The sequence below is a fragment of the Lepidochelys kempii genome, chromosome 2 (genome assembly GCF_965140285.1).
Source record: "Lepidochelys kempii isolate rLepKem1 chromosome 2, rLepKem1.hap1, whole genome shotgun sequence".
Classification (NCBI taxonomy): domain Eukaryota; kingdom Metazoa; phylum Chordata; order Testudines; family Cheloniidae; genus Lepidochelys; species Lepidochelys kempii.
This window is the reverse complement of record NC_136381.1, coordinates 49,588,527-49,611,586: the sequence shown is the minus strand read 5'-3', so window position 1 is coordinate 49,611,586 and position 23,060 is coordinate 49,588,527. Positions and strand designations below refer to the sequence as shown.

The window sequence follows — 23,060 nt, the reverse complement described above, 5'->3', positions numbered from 1 at the left end:
TGAGTGTTAGCAATGCTGAGGTTCTCCACGTCGAGCACCACAGCCTGGCCATGCACGCGCACCTGTGATTACAGGGGCGTGACCAGGGGCTACAGCAGCCGTGTCTACACTAGGGGCGCTCGGGGTTAAGGCGCCCAGTCATGCTGCAGGCCATAGGCCCCAGCTGCGCAACCAACACAAGGGCGGACAGAACCACGTTCCACTCGTTAATGCGCATGCTCACAAACGACAAGGCTTGGGGAACTTGTTCCAGAGGCGGCCCAACCGCTCTCTCTTTGAGAGGGGAGGAAGAGGAAGCGCGACGGCTCCTGCGGGGGGGGGGGGGTTGCTTTACGGCTCTATGTCGTAACGACCTCTGACCCATCCGTAAAGCTTGGAACTCGCGGGCCCCGCCCACCCCCGGCGATGCCGTTGGATTCGGGGAGCTTTAAAGGGAAAGGCGCCAGAATCCGCTGCTGGCTCCTCGGCCGCCTCCCGTAGCGCGGCGGAGCCGCTGGCAACATGGCGAGGGCTGGCGCCGTGCCTGGGGAGCTCAGCCTCATGGACAAAGGCATTGGGAGGTGGGGGAGCCGCGGAGAGCCCCGCCGGGGCCGGGGGCGTTGTGGGCTTTCTCCGGCTGGCTGGGCGGAGAGTGGGGAGGGGCTCCCGGGGGCCTAGCCGCAGGGAGTCAGGGCAGCTGTCGCGAGTGAGGGGCGGAGGGCGGGGGGGTAGAAGAAGAGGGAGCGATGATGTCGCTATTTCGATAACGGTGGGGCACGGGAGCGGGGAGACGGGCTGCTGCTGCTGGATAGCGTCCGCTTTGGTGTCCCTCCAGGAGCGGGGCCTCTGGGACCCGGTGTTACCAGGGCTACGCTGAACTCTGCACTTTCAGAGCTCCCCCGCGAGCCTGTTCCTCGGGGCAGAGTCGCAGGAAGGGGCAGAGCTGCGAGGAGTCTTTTGTGTTCTTCATGCATCCATTTCACGTCCCCTCGCCATTTATTGTAGCTACCTGTGGTCTGTCATTTATAGCGATTATGTGATCCATTTCCCTAGACTGTATTTTAAAGAGGTTTTCCGTAGTACTCATTGTGTGACCTCCAGAAACTAAGGCAGTGTATTAGAAATGCTGCACTTTCTGTTTAACACTTTTTAGCTCCAGCTAATATGTGCTCACGCTTAGATACTGTTGTCAAGGTTACTTGAGCTATTCCACAATCTTTTATATTGGGGTGTTCAGGTAAATCAGCTTCTAAAAATAAGCAGAGTAGCAAATCTTAAATCGTTTTGCCTACAAAGATGGGTATTAAGTGCATATTAAATATTAAAGTGCCTAAACAATAGCACATTTCTTTGCTTCACAGACTTTATGGTCTTTTAAAAACTTTTAGAAATAAACCCTCAGTATAAAAAGATCTAAGTCCTTATACTTACTTGAGCATGGGCAATAACCTGGCTGTAGTCAAACAAACGCTTTTGAACAGAGACAGAAATTTGCTCTTTGAGGACAAAAACCAAGAAGGCAAGTTCTTTAGTACCCTAACTAAACTGTATGTTTTTTCCTAATTGTCCACCACATTTAAGATGACAGCATTGTAGTTAATGTAGGTGGCGAGAACAGAATTTTTGTTTTAAGCATGTTTTTTATGAGAGAACGTGTGAGCAGTAGGCTTGGTCTAAATGAAAAAAATTAGGTTGATTTAACTACAAGAGTAGGTTGTGAAAAATTCACACCCCATAGCAGAATAGTTAAGTTGATCTGAGGCTTCGTCTACACTAGAAACTTCAAACCGCTGCTACAGGAGCTCTCCTACGGCAGCGCTTTGAAGTCCAAGTGTGATCAGACTTGAGCGCTGGGAGACAGGTCTCCCAGCGCTCCTGGTAATCCACTTCCACGAGGGGAATAACACCCCCAGAGCGCAGCAAGTTTCGGTGCTGTAAAGCGCCCGTGTAGACAGTGCACCAGCGCTGGGAGCTGCATTCCTCGTGGAGGCGGGTTTTTTTAGAGCGCTGGGAGACCTCTCTCCCAGTGCTGCGCCGCGGCTACACAAGCCATGTTAAAGTGCTGCCGGTGTAGACTAGTCCTCGGATACAAAAAAGATCTAACTTTTAGCGGGGAGGAGGGCTAAGGATACTGGTAAATATAGTGGATTATTTTCAAGTTTAAATATTGAGAACCTTAAATGAAAGGCAGATTATTTTGATTTGCTATAGTATACTATTCTACTTGAATAAAATATATTATTTTTGTAAATAGTGATGTGTAAAATTTGTGATTTGCACCCCTTAAACTGTTGGTTAATTTGAGATTTAGAAATGTTTTATAAGTTAATTATCTTAAGACATCTTAATTAATACTGGGTATTTTCATTTATAGCTTGTTGGAGATAACTCTAAGTTCAGAACTTCACACAATCAACCTACATTGTAACCAAATCTCCAGGATTGAAGGGCTTGGCCATATCTGGAATTTGCAGCATTTAGACTTGTCATCTAATCAAATAAATCAAATAGAAGGACTAAGTACCCTGACTAATCTTCGCACTTTAAATTTGTCCTGTAATTTGATAACAAAAGTAGAGGGTTAGTATATTTTTGTTTTCTTTCCCTTTAACATTTTATGAGCCTTTTCTGAAAGTTTTGTTGAGGTTTGATTCAAGGAAGATCTTAAGCCTGTGACTGAAGTTAAGCATGTGCTTAACCCCCATTGAAGTCAAAATCCCATATTACATATTGGATTAAATTGAAGAAATAATACACAGATCATTCCAAAGGACATCATGGCAATATTTCCCAGTTGACTATTTAAAGCAGATTAAAAAGTTTTAAAATAAACTTTGATCTTCATTCCTTTTAAATATTATCAACCATAGTGTTTGTATCATAATAAACGCAGTTTATATTTGTCATTTATAGTGTCAAGTCTGACTGTCTTCCTTATTTTACCAGTCAGACATGTTTATCTCTGTGTATTTTTTTTAAAGCTCTTGCACTAACTTTTTCCCCCACTTTGTTTAGGACTGGAAAAGCTACATAATTTAACTAAATTGAATTTGTCATACAACCGCATACATGATCTTACTGGTAAGTGGATCTGGCAGTGATGTTGTCACACGTAATATAAAATATCTGACTAAATGTATTTGCAAAGAACTAAAAGATAAGAAATGCAGAACATTGGATGTCTCAGGAATTTACTACCATTGGAATATAAAGCTTTTAATCTTTAGATCATAGGTTCAAATCCTGACCAGGTCACAATTGGCTGAAATTAATTACCATTAAACAGTTAAGTGGCTAATGTGAAATGTATTAATAATCTTAAACCATCATTTGCAATGGACTTATGTTCCTCTTGTTGGTAGTATCAGCAGAGAGATCAAAGATTGTAGACATGTTTAAATGCTTTTGCTGAAGCAGAGTGGGAATCTTGAGTTGCTTGGTGCTGTGACAATGATGAACATCTGTCATGTACAGTGAGCACTATATTCACTTTTAGAAAAAACAAACCCAACATTTTTTAAACAAGGGAGAGTTCAGAAATAGTACAGCAGGAAGGAGGCCTGGGTTTTATTTTCAATTCTGCCAATGTCTTGTTGTGGTAACTTCATGTGTAAAATGCAAATTCTTCCCAACTTGATAAAGCACTTCAAGATACTCTGAATTGCGATATCCAGATACAGAATATTATTACCAGGAGATTACTATTGTAATAGTTCTGTTATGTAAAACCTTTCATCTGAGGTTCCCAAATAACTTTTTTTAATCACTTGCCCTCACAATACCCCTGTGAGGTAGATGTCCTACATGTTCTGTATTGTAGGTACTTTTTGAACACAGAAGAGAACAGCCTCTCTAAAAATGAATTTTTAGGCTAGCTTCCCGGAGTAGTCATCATATCTTACTTGTGGTCACAGCATGTAGGCAGCAAATTCCAAGTATGTGCTATTAACTGTAATACTCAATGATTTAATAGTCATATCAAGCTGTCTTGGCACTAAATAGAGAAAATGTTCCCAGTGGTGCTTGCAATATTTATCATCTACAAAGCATCCAAGCCTGACATCGACACACAAATGTATTTACACATGGTATGTGTGTTGCCACTACTATTGTGACAGCAACATCATGAAATCTTTGCACTTAATTTTGTCTTCAGTGATGTAGTCTAGGCTGATGCAATGCCATTGTGTATGGAAATTGCAGACATTGCAGCCCTGTCAATTGAACTGGCCTTCCCATCACAGTACCATAGTGATTTTTGATAGGACCGCTGGGGGGGAGAGTTGGACTGCGGGTGGCTCGGGGGGCAGGAGCTGGGCTGGGGCTGGCTGGGAAGAGACAGGGGGTGGCAGAGCCAGGCATGGGACTGCTGGGGAACACAGCTGGGATGGGGGTGGGGGGCAGAGAAGAGAAGGAGCCGAGCTGGGCATAGAACCGCTGGGGGGCAGACTCTAGATTGGACTCAGGATCCAGTAGCCGCTGGTCCAATATCTGCAGAAAAGGTGCTGGTAGTCCCCGCTGGGCACCGTCTGGGATTTGTCTGGAGTTCGCCAGGGAGGAAAAGGGCAGGGTCGGTCTGGGGAGAGGAAAATATTTTGATGACAGCACTGGGGCTGGTGGGGGGGGGGTGTTTGAGGCTATTTTGATTTGGGGCTGGGGGCTGTTCCTTGGGGTCATGTGGCTGATCTCATTAGGGGATTGTCACTAGTTTTTGGAGATGGGTTGTGGGTGATGGGATTATTGGAGATCAGGGCTGGTAGTTGGGGGTGGGGATGTGTTGCTGTTGGGACCTCTGAAAAGAGAAAAGTGATGGAGTCTCACCAGAGGATTTATGTATGTTCAGTAATAATAATCCTGGTGGATGCTCCATCACGGACCATTTTTTAAATCAAGAGCTAAAAGATCTGCTGTGGGAATTATTTTGGGGAAGTTCCATAGCTTGTGTTATGCAGGAGGTCGGACTCACTAGATGATCACAATGGTCTGTTGTGGCCTTGGCATCTGTGAATTATGTATGGTCAACTAGGGATCACTTTGTCCTCTTTCAGCAGGCCAGCAGCAACTGAGGTATTACTAGGCAGGAACATAAGCATAGTTGCTGCTTATCTGTGATGTGTGCTCATACTAATGGGCTGTATTTAGACCTTGAGAACCAAAGTCTAAAATACTGCATTTATGTAAATTTTGTATACTTACTTCATTAGCTACCTTCACTTAGATTTGCAAATATAATACATATCCACTGAAGAATATTTCACATTATTGTGAAATTTACCCGTGTATAGCAAATAACTATAGAAATAGCTTTGTCTTTTGTCAGATGCTCAACATTCTTTTAATGAACTTCTTGTCAATTTTACTGTCTCTTTTTAATTAAATCTGTAGATTTGTAATCCTCACAATTTGGCCATGAATACTGAAATATATAATCCAGTGATGGAGCCATGAATTAATATGTAGTCAGGTGACACAGGGCTTACTTTTACAAGCACCTTGCAGGATCATGACCTAAGTTTCACAACTGTGAGGCAAATACAGACTTCTTCGTAGGGTATGTCTACACTACTGTGTGGTTGTAAATTAAGTTTTTAATTACTCTGGTGGTGCATGTCTGTACTTCCCTTGTTGGGTCAGTGTCCTCACCAGGAACGCTTCCACCGACCTACAAGGGGCAGTGTGGGGAGCTGAGAGCCTGGTGTCTCAGTTCGCTGGCAGCTCCCTCCCAGGAACCTGTCTGCCCAATAGGCTCCTGGTGGGCTCTTTTCTCCCCCCCACCACCTCTTTCGGCTCCCAGTTCCCCACCTTAGTGGCTGCAGAGAGTACACGTGCAGCAGAATTGGAGGTAGTGGGAACTAGACATGAGGGAGCACTGTTTTCATGGTACTGAGCCTTGTTTTATGTAAGTTTCCTGTGTTATAGTGCTTGGGGTGGAGAGGAGGAGGAGGAGTTGGTTGGGGTGGAATAGGGGGATCTACTGCTGTGTAAATTCCCATGAAGGATTACATCCACTGAAGTAGCCTCCCTGGAGCTGCTCTATTGTATTATTTACAATGTCCATAGAAGTACAGTAAACTTTTTAAGATAAAAACCTTTTCAGGGAACTATTTCCAAAATAAGTGTGATTAGACTTATTTTTGGTCACATTTTTAATCCTACATCTCTTTAAGCATTCATTTATATAATAAATATAACTTTTATTCTAAGGGCTGGCCCTAACTAAGCTGAGTAGAGTGTAAACTGCGACCTTAGTAACACATTTTGCATTTACTAAAATAGATCTTCAGGCAGAATATTCTCTATTTTTAAACAACTAATTTTTTTTAAACTGACACTATAATCCCTTTTAAAAGTTACTTCTCAAAATTAACATTCATGCAGTATTGTCTTATACTGGATAAACCTTAAGACGGAAGTGGGGCAAAATGTTGGATAATTTCAGGGCGTAAAATATTTTAATATATTTTTGTTGTTGTTAGCTTTCCTGTAAAATGCCTTATACCAACTTAGGAAATGTTTGTTCTTAAATACTTGTTTGTAATAGAAGCCACTGCTTTGTATTTTTCTGAATTTTACAGGATTTCTGGACCTTCGTGGAACCAGTCATAAAATTAGTCACATTGATCTCCACAGCAACTGCATAAGCAGTATTAACCATTTACTTCAATGTATGATGGGACTGCACTTCTTGACCAGTCTTAATTTAGAAAAAAATGGAAAGGGCAATCCAGTCTGTGACACAACAGGTATGAATAATATACTAGATAATTACTTTGAATTCTAGTTACTGTCCAAACATCAGTGGCTTCTGTGTCTTATAATCCTGTGATCTAGTTTCTGCAACTAGTAGCTTGATTCATAAATTATGGCCAGCCATCAAAAACCTAAATTCTGTCATACTGTGGTGACCTTTGTGATCAAATCTCTCTACTCCCTGATTCATGTTGTCAAAACCATGGAAGTTTTTCTTCCTTTCTACTTATACAATGTACCATGCATGCTGAAAGTCGTCTTTTTATATATATAATTTTTTTGCTACATTTAAACATTAAGGCCTGATCAGAGAAACTGTTTATTTTCAAAAGCAGCAGTTGTCAAAGGTCAGCTGAGAACTGGCTGGTCATCTGGTGTTGCTGTAGCAGGGATTTTAGTCAGTTGCAAATGGGCATAGAGGAGTTCTGTGAAACCGTCTCTATTAAAATGTGGACCACACTGGACAAAATTTGGGAACTGAAATTTTTTTTTCTTCAGCTCCTGCATAGAATTGTATTGGGGTGCTCTCTGAACATGTTGAGAAGTGTCATGGTATAACTAAAATATGACTATGTTCTGCATTCTGGTGATGAGAGTGATAATACTTGAGTTATCAGTCGTTCACACATCTCATGGGGAATTAATTTTGATCCTCCAAGCGCTAAGTTTGTCCCAATGTATTCAGTGGTACCATTCCAGAACACGGTGAGCCTGAACTGAAATTGTGAATTAAAGGAAATAATTACACTTAATATGTAGTATGCTGATTAGGAAAATGCATTTTTAAAGATGACATGTTTAAACTGAAAATCTTATTAAAGAAAGAATGCCTTGGATAAATATTATGCTGAAAATTTGTGAGTTACATTTCAGTTACCTTTAGCATGAAGGTGTTTATAGCAGTTGCCAATAGTGAACACTGTAGTTAATGTTGAAAAAACAGTTTCTGTAGTATACTTCTGGAATTGCAGGTTCATACTGTACAAAATCTTAACTTCAGTCCAAACAGTGATCCATGTTTTGGTTTCTGCACAGAGATGACATTTTTGGAAAGCTTGTGCAAAATCTGTTAAAAAACAATCAGCAATTTAAAAACAAAAAAAATAGAAAAAAATTTTTTTTAATTTTAAATTACTTTTTTTTATAAACCATTTGAAATTAAGACAAGCTATGTTAAAACCATTGAAATAAAATTTAATATTAAAGCAGTACATGTTTGTTGCTGAAGTTGTAAAGAAACCACTGGTGGAGTCGCTGAAGTCTCTAGCTAAGCACTGAAGTTGCTGGCCAAGCACTTGGAACCAGTTTGTTGAAGTGCTATATCAGCTTTTGACAGCAGTAGCTTCTTTTGCAGGTGGTAAGTGTCAGTTTCAAGGAGTTACTCAACCTTCTGTGGTCTGCTCCAGGAATGCCCCTCAGGTTCCTCTCTCTGTCACTTCTCTCTGGGCAGGGACCCATGTCCCACTCCTTTCTGAGCAGCGGTTTTAGGCTGCACTTTCACTTCACTATGTTTATTCCACACAGGCTTGACAAACATCCAGACACTGGACAATGACAGTGACAGGTTCTGGTAAAACAGCTCTTTCAAAGTAGAGTACATTTATTTAAGTACAAAAGCATACAGAGAATATGTACAAAACAATAAGAGATGTAGACGAATACTAAACATATCACACATCAGTCTTACGGGGACCATGGCAGGTTTAATTCTTCCAGCTCTTCAGGTGGGCTAGATCACTCTTGGACCACAGATCATGCCTGTTCGTTGAATCCAAAAGGAAAGTCCCTCTGTCATGTTAAATGAAGTCTTTTTGTTCCAAAAACCGTTTTGGGTTTTGTTTTTTCTTGGGCCTCTGATACCTGTTTGAACAGTATATATCAACCACCCCAAGGGTGATCCTTCTCTGGAGCTATGTAGAATCCCAGGGACTGCAGTAATCACCCCACACTGTTTTTAGTTCCTGGAACAGCTGTGGTAACGTTCCCCTGTGGAGTGAAACAAAATTCCTAACCCACAGTGATTCACAAAATAGAAATAAACTTAATACTGCAACCAGATATATTATCTTTGTATCTGTTACACAGAGAATATTTTCTTCATTTCAGTTTATCTAACTAGTTCAAGTCAATGACCAGTTTATTGAAAGTTAAGAAATTTATTGGGAGTTGAAAAAAGCAGTAAAGCTTGTTTTCCTGTTCCAATCTGTGAATAAAAACTAGCTGTGAGAGGATGAGATTCACTAGGTCTGAAATCTTAAAGGAGATTGCTTCTAGTCATCACTTCAGTTCCCTAACAACAGATAATATTTCCTTTTACTTAATAAATCGGTTGGTTTATCAAAACATGTCTTTTATTTTTTCTTACATATCCAGGACATACAAGGTAGTTTTATTCAATCCTCATGCAAACATTGGTGTAGCATCTGTACACTGGGGTTTACCCAGTGCAGTTATGTCACTGTAGCTACAATAGTGCAAAAAAAGCCCAATGTAGTAAGACTTCACCTATCAAGTTCCTGGAGGATTTTGTTCTGTAATGTTTCCTGTTGACTGGCTGCTTTATATTGGGGGAAGGCATTTGTGGCTCTTCTTGCTTTTAATGTTATATATTTTACTTCTAATAGAAGGTAGGGTGCCTAGAATCCAGCAGGTATCTTTTTTTTATATTTAAATTGAAATAATTTATGAATAATTCATCCCTAAAGGTTACAGAGAGATCATTCTTCAGACTTTGCCTCAGCTAACAGTCCTAGATGGAAGGAATGTATTTGGTGAACCAGTAAATTTGACAGAAGAGAATTCATCAGATTTGCAGTGTTTAGAAGGTCTCTTGGATTGTTTGGTTTCATCCAGTGTCCCCTGCCATGAAGAACAGGTGCTCTCACTGCTATTTTCAAGTGTAAAAACTGTACTAATTTAATTACTGCTATGTTGGATATGATTATTGAATCTCTTTTTTATTTATTTATTTAAGAGTTGTGTTAATTTGCGAGTGATCACCCCTCATATTGATAAGGTGTTAGCTCAGTTTCGACAACGTGCAAGTATACCAACACAAAGCACCTTCAGTTCTTCTTCAGAACCAGTCTCCTCTTCAGAACCAGAAAGGGCTAAAATTGATAATGACTTATACAATGAGATGAGGATCAAAAAACTAGAGGATCAAATTTCACAGCTCTTGCAGAAGGTTACTAGTCTTAAGGTACATCACATTTACATAAAGGCCTTTTTTATGTTTCAGATGTGCATCTTGCTGGCTGATATAGGTGTGGCAGAGTGAGGAGAGAGATGTGTATATTAATGTATGCACACTCATTTTGGAGGTAATCAGGTGCCACAAGTGATGAGGGGACAATATAAGAACATTCATAAACTTGAAAAACTATAGACAGTACTTACAACAGATCATAGGAATTTGCATACAGGATCAAATGTGTGGTCCATTTAGTTCATTATGCTGTCTGTTATCTGGGTATGATATGGGTATGACGTTAATATTTTTCTTAATCTTTTGACACATGCCACAAACCAGTTAGAAATATGAAAAGTGGTAAAATCCTAGCACTGTGAAAGTTGTTAATGATACAAAATAATGGCCCAATCAGTCTGAATTTACCTTTGGGGGTGGAGGGGATATTTTCCAGTGTATAGTGGTGGTGGTTTTTTGTTCGCTTGTTTTGGGTTTTTTTTTTTTTTTTTAATGGTAGTACATGATGTCCCTGGCATATTTATAAGAGCTTGACTAAATGCACACAAGCAATAGATGCAGTTGTTTTCCATGTCCACCAAGCGTAGGACTAGAACTAATTTTCAGCAAGGGAGATTTCCAGTGGATGTTAGGAAAGTGTTCCTAACTATAAGTATAATTTAGCAATGGAACAGGCTGTCATTGGTGGTATTTAAGAATAAGTTAGCCCATCCCAGACAAAATGTTTATCTAGGTATATTTAATTCTACCTCAGTGTGGAGGGGATGGAGTAGATTACCTCTTGAGGTTCCTTCTAGCCTTACATTTCTATGATCTCTAGTTATGAACAAACTTGATGAGATAAATTAATACATAAAGTGCTCTCTGGCACCTACATCTGTAGAGTTGAACCAGTATAATTTCACTGGGTAGAAGGGGGGCATGATTTGGGGGTGCATACCTTTGTTCAATGCTGGGCCCTAATCCTTAGAAGATGGGCTGAACTAAAATAGAGGGTCTTCAATTTTGTAGTTCCTCTATCCTGATGAGGGAGCAAATTATTAGAATACTTTATTCCCATGTTTGTTTATAACCTTGTTGTCAGATAACTTTATACTGGGGAATTTTTTTTTCCTTTCATGTGAACTGAAAGTAGTTTAGATTTTTAACTTTTCCTTTTGAGAAACAACTTTTTAACAACCTTCTTTGGTAATTGCAGAAGTTTCAAAGAGTAATGAGTAAGCAATTACCCATGATCTGGCACACTGTTCTGCCAGCATAGCTAGGTTTCCAACATGAGAGCAAAGGCTGAAATGGTTGGCTGACAAAGGGGGAGAAATGTGTAACTACTGTATGTGGAATCTTCTGTGATTCTATGATTGATTCTATGAACTAATGAATACCAGGGTTTGAAGGGACCTCAGGAGGTCATCTAGTCCAACCCCCTGTTCAAAGCAGGACCAATCCCCAACTAAATCATCCCAGCCAGGGCTTTGTCAAGCTTGACCTTAAAAACCTCAAAGGAAGGAGATTCCACCACCTCCCTAGGTAACCCATACCAGTGCTTCACCAGCCTCCTAGTGAAAAAGTTTTTCCTAATATCCAACCTAAACCTCCCCCACTGCAACTTGAGACCATTACTCCTTCTTCTATCATCTGCTATCACTGAGAACAGTCTAGATCCAGCCTCTTTGGAACCCCCTTTCAGGTAGTTGAAAGCAGCTATCAAATCCCCTCACCCCCCCCCCATTCTTCTCTTCTGCAGACTAAATAATCCCAGTTCCCTCAAACAGTAAATCTATTTCTATCAAAACCCTAATCCTTCAAAGTAGATTTGAAAAAAACACTTAAGTAATTTTTTATTTTTTATATTTTTTGGACTAACAACTTTTTACTTGTTTTTGTTCTTAGGTGTCTAATTGTTCAAGAACAGGCACTCCTTTGAAAGTTCTCAAAGCAAAGAGAGACACAGATCTGACTTCTGAGAGTGAGTGTGAAAGTGGAAAAGAGAATAACAGAAAGCTGGCTAAAAGAAGCAAGATCCCTAATTATCGTAAATCTACTTTGTCTACTAAGCACCATGCTAATCATCTGAAAGGCAACGTAACTGACAGGTACATTCAGATCGGACACCAAAATACCCAAAAGGTTTAAAAAGATTGAGTACTTACAAAATTTTAAGTTGAGCTCAACGAATTCAGGATTTGAGGTGATAAAGATGCATGATGCCTGTGGTGGTGATTTTTATAGCATTAATGAAGTTCCCAGTTCTTAGAAATTTAATTCATGTTCTCTTCATTGATTAGTGCAATGTTTCTTAAACTTCTGAAAGCTTTTCCTCAGCAGGAAAATACAATCAACCAGTTGTTGTGTTCTTCCTGTAATCCCATCATAGGGGTTGGGGTTTTTTTTTTGTTTTTTACTTTAGTTTTTTTTTTAACTCCATATTCTGCCTCTTTTTTTTCCTTAATATTAGCCTTTCATGCCTCCCACTTTGAGAAATGATGGGGTAGATTGGTGCAGATTTTAATTTAACTTTTTCTTTTCTTACATGCTTTGCATAGTGAATGGTTAATTAACAAAGTTGACATCTGAAACATCCTCACTAGCATCTGAGTTAACTCCATTTAAATGAACAGGACAGTTCATACCACATGCTGCTTTAGACTCCATGCAAACTGAAGCAGACATTGCTACACTGATGTACTTGTCATGTTTTTGAAGGTTCTCTCCATAACCAAGACAACTAAAGACTTTTTTTTTAATGAAAGCTCAGACTCTGAAGAAACAAATGTAATCTGTCCATACATCCCTGGATAGTCCTTTGTGCTTCCCACAGAGGGTCATGTCCCATACTGTGGGAAGTATTGCATTAGTAGATGGCTGTGATGACAGACTGTATTGAACAGTTTTTCCCTCAATACATGCAGGTAGCTTCCCTTTAAAGTAAAACCCTGTGGACAGAGTGGTACTTAATGTGTTATGACAAATGTTATAGTATTTTGGTTCTACAGTGACCCCACATGAAGGCAAAGAACCTTCCTTTCAGTGCTGCCTTTGATCATGTCAATGTAGGTCAGACAGCATACTTTAGAAACTACTTGATTTTTACAGGAGGGCAATTTCTAACTATGCTAGGACATTCTCAAGATACTTGAAAATCACAGTGAAAATATAAGTTTGTTAAACAGATACAGAGGAGTGGTTCTCAGTTCGCGGGTCCCTTGCAGACCAATCAGCACACAGCTGCAGCCCATGTGACATCCTCAGGGTCATACAGGTGGTGTGTGTGTGTGTGTGTATACGTATGTGTGTGTATATATATATATTTATTTTGTGGTTGCTGCTCGCATTACACATAGAGAGCTGTATATGTGGCCCACCATGGTAAATAGGTTGAGAACCACTGTTTAAGAGCATAAATATTCATTTACACTATACACATGTAAGACCTATCACACTATTACAGTATTTGGGTATTTCAACGAAGGATCCCAAAGCATTTTACAAACTAGGTCCTGATCCTGCAACTGTGTCCTCAGAGCCCCATTGAAATGAATGGGACTCTATGTGGATGCAGTTGTAAATTCGACACAAGTCGTGGATGAAACAATACTGTAGTGCTGTCACATCTGGGATAAAATACATTTCACAAAACCATTTTAGCACAGGAAATGAGAATATTTTATTTAGTTGAAACTAGGGGGAGCTGCAGATGGGCATAATTAGTCAAAATGTTCTGCTTACTGAGGCTACTCTTAAAGATCCTAATTTCCTTGGAAATAGGCTTGTAGACAAAGAACCAAACAACACGGATGTTCTTACTTTACTTGGTTTTAAGCACTGGAAAAAAGCTAATGTACATATATTTAGAAAGGTTAAACAGGTTGACCCAGATAACTTTAGGTTTGTTAATCTGACGCTGATCCCAAACAAAATGGGGGAAAGATTGGTATAGGTTGCAGTCAGTTTTAAGAAAAAAAAAAAAATGTTGGTTGATATGGCCTTATGCAGACTAGGTCTTGTCTAATTTGACAGCATTTTTTTATAAGTTTACAAGCTTGATAAGGGTAACTGCTGACAAACTATGTGAAAGATTTAATTTTAGTATTGTGCAACATTCTGATGGGGGTGGTGGGGTGGAAATTAGCACAGCTGGCCTAATTGAAAGCTCAAAAAGAAACTAAGGCCATGTCTTCACTACGGAGCTAAATCAGCACTGCTGCAGTCGATGCGTGGCATCAATTTAGCAGATCTGGTGAAGACCCGCTAAATCGATTGGAGAGCACTCTCCCATCAATTTCTGTATGCCCCCTCCCCTAAAAGACTAAGGTAGGTCAGCAGGACTGTGTCTCCCATCGACACAGCACAGTGTAGATACCGTGGTAAGTGGATCTAGCTAGTTCAGTTATGTTGTGTTTACGTAACTGAAGTAGTGTAACTTAGATCAATTTGCCACAGTAGTCTAGATCCGGTTTAAGGGGTGAGGGCAGTGGTGAGCTGGAGCCAGTTAGCACCGGTTCACGCGAACCGGTTGTTGGTAAAAATTGTTACAGCTCCCTGAGCTCCCGGCCAGGGAGGCTCCCCCGGCCCCTCCTCTGCCGTCCCCCCTCTCGCAGAGCCTCAGTGTGCCGTGCCACGCCACCGGCGCCAGCGCTCTGGACTGCTCCTGGGCAGCTCTGCAGCTCATGCCGCTTTGAGCAGCATGGTAAGGGGGTGGGGCGGTGAGCTCCAGCGGGCCGTGCGGCATCCATACACGCTGCCCTGAGCAGCATGGTAAGGGAGCCGGGCCAGGGCTGGGAGGAGGGGTCGGATAAGGGGCAGAGAGCAGTTGTAGGGGGTGGTGGTTCTGGGGGAGTGGTCAAGGGATGGGTAGGTGTGGGAGTTCCAGGGGGGGTCTGTCGGGCAGGACTGGTGCAACGACTAGGCAGCGGCCTAGGGCACCAAGTGGTGGGGAGCACCAAAAAGCGGTGCCCCAAAAATTTTTTTTAAACAGCGGAGCACAAGGCTGCCACTGCTCCCCGTCTCCTGGCTCCAGAGGGGCTGCCCGTGGCACAGCCAGTCCCTCCACCCGGGGGAGCAGCCAGCAGTGGAGCAGGGAAGGGGAGGGTCTAGCACTAGCAGTTGCGTCGTCTTCCCCGTGCTGTGGGCCGAGCTGAGCTCCCCGTTGCCCCTGGGGCTCTCAGCAGCAGCCACCCCCGCTGAGAGCCCCAGGAGCAGTGGGGAGCCCAGCTTGGGTGTGCGGGGGCTGGCTGCCTGCGCTGCTGCTGAGAGCCCCGGGGAGCCCAGCTTGGGCTCAGGGGGGCTGGTTGCCTGCGCCACTGCTGAGAGCTCCAGGGGCGGTGGGGAGCCCAGCTCAGCCCGCAGCGCTGGGAAGAAGGCACAGCTGCGCTCTGCTCTTCGGGCGGAGAAGCTGGGTGTCTACTCCGCCTGAAAGGTACCTAGCCAGGCCACGGGGAGCTGCAGGGGCCCACGGAGCGCTGGGGGGTGGGCAGGTCCTGTCCCTGGCCTGGGGAATGGTGTATGTGGGAGAAACCCGGGCACCCCTCCCCCAACCAGTGCCACCCCTTCAACACCCACTGACCAGCTACTTCTCCCCTATGTACCCACCACCCCAACAACCTACCCCGTCCTGCCACTTTTGCCTCTGGGCAACCTCCACCCGGCAACCCCCCCCCCCCCCCCCCCCCCAAGCCAGCCACGGTCACCCTCACCCCTGCATCAACCTCGGGACCACCCCGCCTCCCATCTCCCTCCTGCCCACTCCTCCCTTGTGCAAACCCCGCCCACCCACCCCCACCCCGCAATAACCCCAGGCACATACACACCCCTGCCTGCCAGCCAGCCCCTTGTAACAACCCCCTCCTGCCTACTTCTCCCTTGTGCCACTCCCTCCTTGCCACTGCATCCCTGCAACAAGCCCCTTTTTCTCTGTGCAATCTCTTCCCTGCCACTACACCCTCCCACCCCCTCTACCTCTTGGCACATCCCTTATATCAGAACTTTTTATAGGGAACCGGTTGTTAAGATTTTGGCAGCTCATCACTGGGTGAGGGGATCATCCAGTGGATGTGTTTCTAGCGAGGTCCCCCACAGATTTGTTTCTTGGTCCAGTGTGATTTATTATCTTTTTCAATTATATGAAAGAAGATATAAAATCATTGCTGGTTAAATTTGCAGATGATGCAAAAATTGGTCCTTGTCATTTACTACTCACTAATTTAGTTATACAGAGCAACCTATATGGTCTGGTTCATATGAACAACCTGTTTTAACTTAGCCAAATGCATGACCTTGCATTTGGAAACAAAGAATGTAGGTCAAACTTTTGGGATTTTATTGTGGAAAGCAGAGACTTCGCTAAGGACTGCAAGTTCAGGTCAGTTAACCATTTTCTAGTAAAAGATTAAATAGCACAAGTTTATGACTTCACATGGAAATAGTTGGCTGTTAGTATTTGTTTCTCTTGTATTTACCCCTTTCCTATCATTCATACATCTTTTTTTTAAAGAGAATGTATTCTTTTCTTATGTTAAGGTATTTGTATACCCACATCTTGGAAATGAAATTGGTTATTGATTCATCTGTGGCTTATGAATAATATAACTTCCACAGTTAGTTGTTCTTTGGATTTCACTAAGGATCAGTAAATTTTCATTTTGGAGCCCAAGAATAGATTATTTCAAAACTGTTTCCAGAATCTTGACTCCTCAAAAGGTCACAGAGAACCTAATCAATATTCTATAATAGATAAAATGTCAGCAATTGAGTTATGTACCGAGCATCCAGGTAGACTGCTTATATGTTAATATATGTGTACTTACATTTATTTACACTTTGTGGTCCTTAGTTTTTCTTTATCATCACACATTTAAATCCTATGTTTTTGCTTTTTCTCTCCTGCCCAAGGAAGGAGATGTGTTTTGTTTTTGTTTTTCAAACAAATCGAAGAAACCCACATGCTGCTGTGTCAAAATCTTTCCTTGGATCACTGTACAAACTAAAAATGTGGATTTTTTTCCAACTTGACCTCCTCCTTATTTTCATGAATGAAGAAACAAATTATTAGATTCATTCATGTAATCCTTTTATGTAGGGCACCATTCACTTTTTCTGTCTCTGTTCTTGCTGATTACTTGTCTTTCTCTTCCTTGCCTCTTGAGCATCCGCATTTAGGACCAGGACCACTGTGAATCCCAAAAGATACATGTATCCGCTGCTTGAACTGGATTTGACCCAAACATCCTCCTCTACACCTTTATGGAATGGAAGGCTACTGTGCTGCTACAATGGTCTTTGCCCAGTTGTTCAGTCTTCAACCATGAGTGAATGCTCTTTCCACTTTTAGTGGCTGTATTGAAGCACCTGTCTGAGAGTATGTCCACACCTCAAGCTCAGGGTGTAATTCTCAGCCTGAGGAGATTCACTCATGCTAGCTCTGATTGAGCTAGCATACTAAAAGTTGAATGTAGTAGGAGCAGGGGGAGGGTCCAGCTGCCCTGAGTTTGTGCCATCTTGGATAATAACTACCTTTTTGTGTCTGATCACGATACCTGATGGCTGTACTTGCCGGTTTTTTAATTATACCTTAGTGTCCTTTACATACTAACTGCGGGATATAAAAAGTGAGATTTAGAATGTAGTTAATACCAATGGTCTGACCTTAAAATCAAACCTCTGAAATTCTCTTACTACATTTAGATTGACAGTGTCTGTAGACCACCATTAAATGGCTTTCAAAATAACATATCCATGAGTACTGCATATTTTTACAGTTAACCTTCTAATTATAATTGTTAATTCCCATTCTGTTTACAACTTGTTCTCCTAAATTTAGATGTGCATTTCAGTATAGTTGACTCTTCCAGCTTCTAATATTGGCAGATGTTGTCTTGTGATATAGGCGCTTCTGACACTTGATGTCATTAGTGTGTAAAGAGACATTTAACTTTCTACACTTCTTAAGTACATTAACTTTTTTCTACTACTGCAGGAGAGAGGAGCAGAATTTCTTAAAGCCGAAGTGTCTGCATTCTCAAATGAAAGAGAACTCTTCTTTTGTAAATTCAGCTTCAGAAACACCAGACTTGGAAGTGGTGGGAAAATCAGCCAAGAAATTGATGGGAAGACCAAAGAGTCAAATAAGAAAAACAGAAGACCTGAATTCAAGTACTGCAGAGGAATCTACTTACAGGGTATGTTTTTACTTGCAATATAGTAAATTAGAAAAATGTAATCTTCACCTGCAATAGAGCAAGTGTGAATACAGAGGCTGTCCAAGGAAAATTCTAAAATGAGTTGTGAGTAGGATCATTTTGCTAAACTGTTTTGTAAAAGTAGTGGTCTTTTAATAATAAAAAAAATTAAAACAAACTTTTTAACAACATATTACTATGTGTTTTGTGTTGTAATAAATTGTTAATGGTCACCTCTGCCAGAAAAGACGTCTTCTACAAATTTATGCTCTGCCAACATAAATCCTTCTACAAATAAGTAGAAAACAATAAAAAGCAAAGCTGTAATGATATAACCCTCCTATATAAGTCAGTTGGCTGAGCCAGTGATTCTGTTAAGCTTTCCTACCTCAAGCAGGTGAATGCAACTCCTCTGGCTGGCTAGACTAGATGGTTACTGTGTTCTATTTACCCAATATTCTTTTGCCTACTCTGGTCTTCCATCAGTTTCCTAAAAGTACAAACAATTTTATAAGAGCTATTAACCTAATTTAAGCAGAAGAGCCAATCATTTTATAAAACTTGAAGGTTTCAGAATATGGGTTTTTAATATATTTTTGTTCAGGTATTAGTTCAAGAACTGGATCAGGAGAAAGAGAAGAGGTGGAAAGCTGAACAAGCCAAAAAAAAACTCGGAGAATATGTCAAAGAACTACAGAAACAATCAAAAGAAGAAAAGGATATTCAGAGTATGGCTGTGTACGCTACAGACAGGTAAAGGAAAAAGATGCTTAAACCAAGGCACACTGCTTATGTGGCTTAGAGAAATGAGGAAAGAGTTAAGCAGTAAATTTTCAAAATAATATATGTACATAGGGAAGTAATACCAGGACTTCAGTTGGTTTGGTTTACAGGGAAATCCCCTCTTTGAAAGTGTGTTCCTCAGTCTTTTCTGTCCTCCAAATGGACAAAGTGGCCTATCTAATGAGTTATATGCATTTAGTTCTCTTTCCTCCTTGTGCCAGTCCTGAATGAAAGAAAACACCCAGCCATTTCAAAGTAAACAGTTGTTAACATCTAGACTAGCATAGGTCATCTCATCAAAAAGCCCCAGGGGCCACAGACATGTGTTGGCCCTCACTGCTCCTGGAAGGGGCCAGCTTAGGCAGGGAGCCTGCTTTAGCCTTGCTGCACCTGCCACCAAAAGGGAGCCACTGGAGGTATGTGCCCCCTCCAGGAGCCAGCACCCCATACCCACTCCTGCACCCCAACCCTCTGCCCCAGGCTCAGCCCAGAGCCCACACCCGCTCCCAAACCTCTGCCCCATGAAAGTGAGTGAGGGTGGAGGGAAATGGGGCGGGGCTTTGGGGAAGGGGCGGGGTAGATCCTGGGTTGCCCTTAGATTCAAAAAGTGATCTTGGCCATAAAAAAAGGTTGGAGACCACTGTTTTAGTAAATATAATTAAGAGGGGAATGTACTTATGTTATTGCACTAACGTTTAGGTTAAAGGAACTGATTTTGAGAGAGAGAAATACAAAAACAGGACTGCAAGCTGATATCCAGCAATTGAAGGATGAAACTGAAAGACTTACCAATGAGTTAAATCAAGCAAGAAATAAAGAGGAAGATCAACGAAAGGCTCTACAAACTTTAGAAGAAACGTTATCCAAGATGGAGACACAAAGAGTACAGGAACAAGCAACAGGGGTATATATTTAGCATTGGTTGCCTATAATAATGGGATGGCATCTAATAAGCACATAAAAATACTAAAGAGCCCCTAAAAATGTCAAAGCCTCAATTTCTGTTTTTAAATTGTAGTTTTTACTGTGAAAATAAATCTTTGATTAAATATGCATTTTTAATTACTGTTCTTTCAAATTTAAAGAATGGGCAGGCAATAAAGTATTAAATGTATATTATAAAAAAATGGGTAAGGGTCAATCACTTTTTGATTCAATGTTTTTTTTTCAACAGTATATATTAATGAAAAGAGGCTTGTAAATAACCTAAAAATATGTATTCTTTAAATTGATAATACAGGCCTTAACAATCCTACCAAAGAACTTAAATTTTTTTTGCAATTATCTTGTGTCTGTTTGACTGAAGAAATTAATTGTATGCCTGTAAGTTTATACAGAACAAAATAATAATAAGCAGTAGTGTATTAGATGCTTTTTGATTCTTAAAGTGAAAAAGCATGGTGATACTATGACCAAAAGAGGCACTGGATTTTTTTTTTTTTGGCTTTTATACAGCACAAAGAGCAGATACTAGACTCGTTCATCAAATTATTTTACAAGTAGTCTAGGATTACTGAGAGTTTGGAAATGATCTCCAAATCCAAAGCATGTATCCTGCCTTTCACTTAGGAAGGGAAAGAACTAAATCCAGTCATACTCTTCCAAATGTACAGGTTTGGAGGTTGTTCTTGTTTTAGAAAGGTAATTATTTAGTGGTGCATAAAGCCCCTGATTTCTTTAGTGGTGGGGAAGATCCTGGAATAAATCCCTTACCATCGGGTAGCAGTGACATCATCTTTTTACCTACAAAAAGAACCGTTTATTAGGTGAATACCTATCTACTGTTTGGGTCTTTAGAGTTTTATTGACCTGTATTGTTGAATATTATAGATTTTCAGATAATAGACAGGATTACTTTGAAACTAAATTTTTCTTCTCAACAGTTCAGCTGTATTATTACTGTGCTTTGTCTTTCAGTTCAAATAATAGATATTTTCTAGAATATTTATCAAGTTCTTTTCCTAAATGCAGTGCAGAGTTGGCTTGATTTTTGAGGTTAACATGATGGTTGAGAACTTCACTATTCAGGAACTAATACCAAAGTAATACCTTTACCAGTGATTAGTTATTTGTTTGTTCTATTAATATGAACACAAGATATTTGTGACCTATTGTAAATCTAATTTTTGTACTTTCATTGTATGGCTAATTTTCATCTCAAAGTGTATATCCCCATTGTAGAGTCTTTATCAAGGCTTTCTGTGAAAAGTCACCAGGTTTAATGAACATTAAAAAATCAACAACAAAACTTGATTGTGCCCCATTTCATCCCCAGTAACAATGGGAATAAATAGATTGTTAGACATGACTCATGGGGAAGCATGTCCTAAAATGAAGAACTAGAAAAAATGCTTTTATTGTGGAGAATAAATAGATCCACAGAACTTGATTAGCCTGAACGACTTGGTCTTTAGACACCCTCCTAGGTAACTTTAGAACTTATTGCCAATGAAAATTAAACCTTGACTGAGATACTTCTGTACCTTATTATTTTTTCCCTCCCCTCTTCCCTCCTCCCCCCCCAAGTGTTCATGCAGGAGATGATGTCCCATTGAAAATGCAGGGCTTTTATACATTGACATAGGGCATCAGGTATTGAGATTACCTCCCTCAAAACTATACCATCTCAAATTGCTTACTTGCAATATCACAGATGTCTTTTGACCTTCTGATTTGATACGATAATCCAATATCAATTGGGAAGATAGTGAAATAACTGCAGAGAAAACTGCTCGCTATTTTGCTTTTCTGAGATCAGGAAACTAAACAGCTTGTTTTTGTTTCCCTTCCATCTCTACCCTTTAAATCAGTAATGCTTTAATAATTGTTCCTTTAGAATGATACTCAGAGAAAGTGCTTTGTCTGTTAATCAACTTAACAGCTTTACATTACAGTTATTCTCGTGCTTTTTCTCTCTCTGGCCTAATGACTCTTGACTTACTCATCCACAGTGAAATATAGTTGCTTTTTGGTGACAATAACTCAAAATCAGTAATCTACAGATTTTATTGGTCCAAAGTATAGACTGCACCAAGTATTCTAAAGATTAAGTGGCATTGCTTCACCAAAGTTCTGTCTGAAATTGTGACTTTATAATTGAGGTAAATAAGTCTTTCAAGGTACTTATATTTTTTTAAATCTGTAAATTGGTAAATATCCCTTGGCTTTTATAAAGTGCCAAAAACCCTTTGAAGATTTTCAGTTAGCATTGTTACATTTGATATGGGGTATACTACATTGTTGCAAATTTCGCTGCATATTCAATATTTCTTGGAGAAGTCGTGTTCTGTATTAGACTGGTAAGGTGACAAAAACTGTGGCCTTTTATGAAAATACCTTAAGTCATGGTGTTTGCCACAGAAATAATAGCCCTGATAAACACACTGCTTTAATAAGACCGTTGTTGTTTTTTATCCTAATTGAAAGCTTTAGGAAGAGGCAGCAGTTTTACGACTTGTTCTACTGATTTTATAAATTTTATACAGATGAAGCGGATTCAAGAGGCAGAACTTAAAGCTTCAGCAACTGAGAGAGAAGTACAGTTACTTCGAGTATCTCTTCGACAACAGAAAGAGAAGGTGCAACAACTACATGAGCTTCTCCTGTTAAAAGAGCAAGAGCACAGGTTTGTTTCTTTACCATAATCCAGAGAGGGTATGTTAATACTGCAGAACCTAGAAAAGCTTTGCTTGTTTGGGGATGTTCTGCTATGGTTAGAATCTAAGCCAATTTATTTGAAAATTATGTTTTGAGAAGTCCTATCCTGTTTGTCTGCCCTTTTGTTAAAATGGCAGATTTGGAGGTTTTGGGGAGGATAGCAGAAGAGGTTACTTCCATTCTCTCCTCTCATCAGCTCCATAGTAGGTGCTGAGAAGGAAATACTGGGCAGCAACTTTCCCTCATCTGAGACTTCCATGCAGATAAACGTATTCCGCAAATCTTTCTTTGATTTGTTTTTCATCAATGACTTACATTGTTCAAAACTGTCAAAGACTTGAATGAAAGATACCTTATATTCGTTCCTGGATAAAAGCATTTCATACGAAATTCACTTTTTCATACAAAATTTCTTTGCATTAACTTTCAGTGTTTTACAGTATGAAAGATAAACAAGTCCTACAGCATCTATTCAAGCTGAATCCTAGCAGATTAGTCCTTTTGTCAGT

At 40.6% G+C, this 23,060-nt stretch overlaps 1 protein-coding gene across 6 annotated transcripts in view; it reads left to right on the top strand.

The window, feature by feature from the left end:
• Positions 1 to 298: 298 nt before the first annotated feature.
• Positions 299 to 23,060, top strand: part of LRRCC1 (leucine rich repeat and coiled-coil centrosomal protein 1) — a 38,315-nt gene continuing 15,553 nt past the window's right edge. Inside the window, exons 1-11 of one of the 6 annotated variants that reach the window (XM_073330672.2) lie at positions 299 to 560; positions 2,354 to 2,559; positions 2,995 to 3,060; positions 6,555 to 6,722; positions 9,435 to 9,604; positions 9,704 to 9,931; positions 11,828 to 12,030; positions 17,910 to 18,111; positions 18,716 to 18,864; positions 19,594 to 19,798; positions 22,380 to 22,519. In XM_073330672.2, the coding sequence (XP_073186773.2) occupies positions 502 to 560; positions 2,354 to 2,559; positions 2,995 to 3,060; positions 6,555 to 6,722; positions 9,435 to 9,604; positions 9,704 to 9,931; positions 11,828 to 12,030; positions 17,910 to 18,111; positions 18,716 to 18,864; positions 19,594 to 19,798; positions 22,380 to 22,519 (1,796 nt within the window). In that variant the 5' untranslated portion in view covers positions 299 to 501. Of the gene's footprint in view, positions 561 to 2,353; positions 2,560 to 2,994; positions 3,061 to 5,364; positions 5,531 to 6,554; positions 6,723 to 9,434; positions 9,605 to 9,703; positions 9,932 to 11,827; positions 12,031 to 17,087; positions 17,242 to 17,909; positions 18,112 to 18,715; positions 18,865 to 19,593; positions 19,799 to 22,379; positions 22,520 to 23,060 lie in introns of those variants that run through there. The other 5 variants (XM_073330673.2, XM_073330674.2, XM_073330677.2 and 2 more) reach the window with 5 other exon arrangements.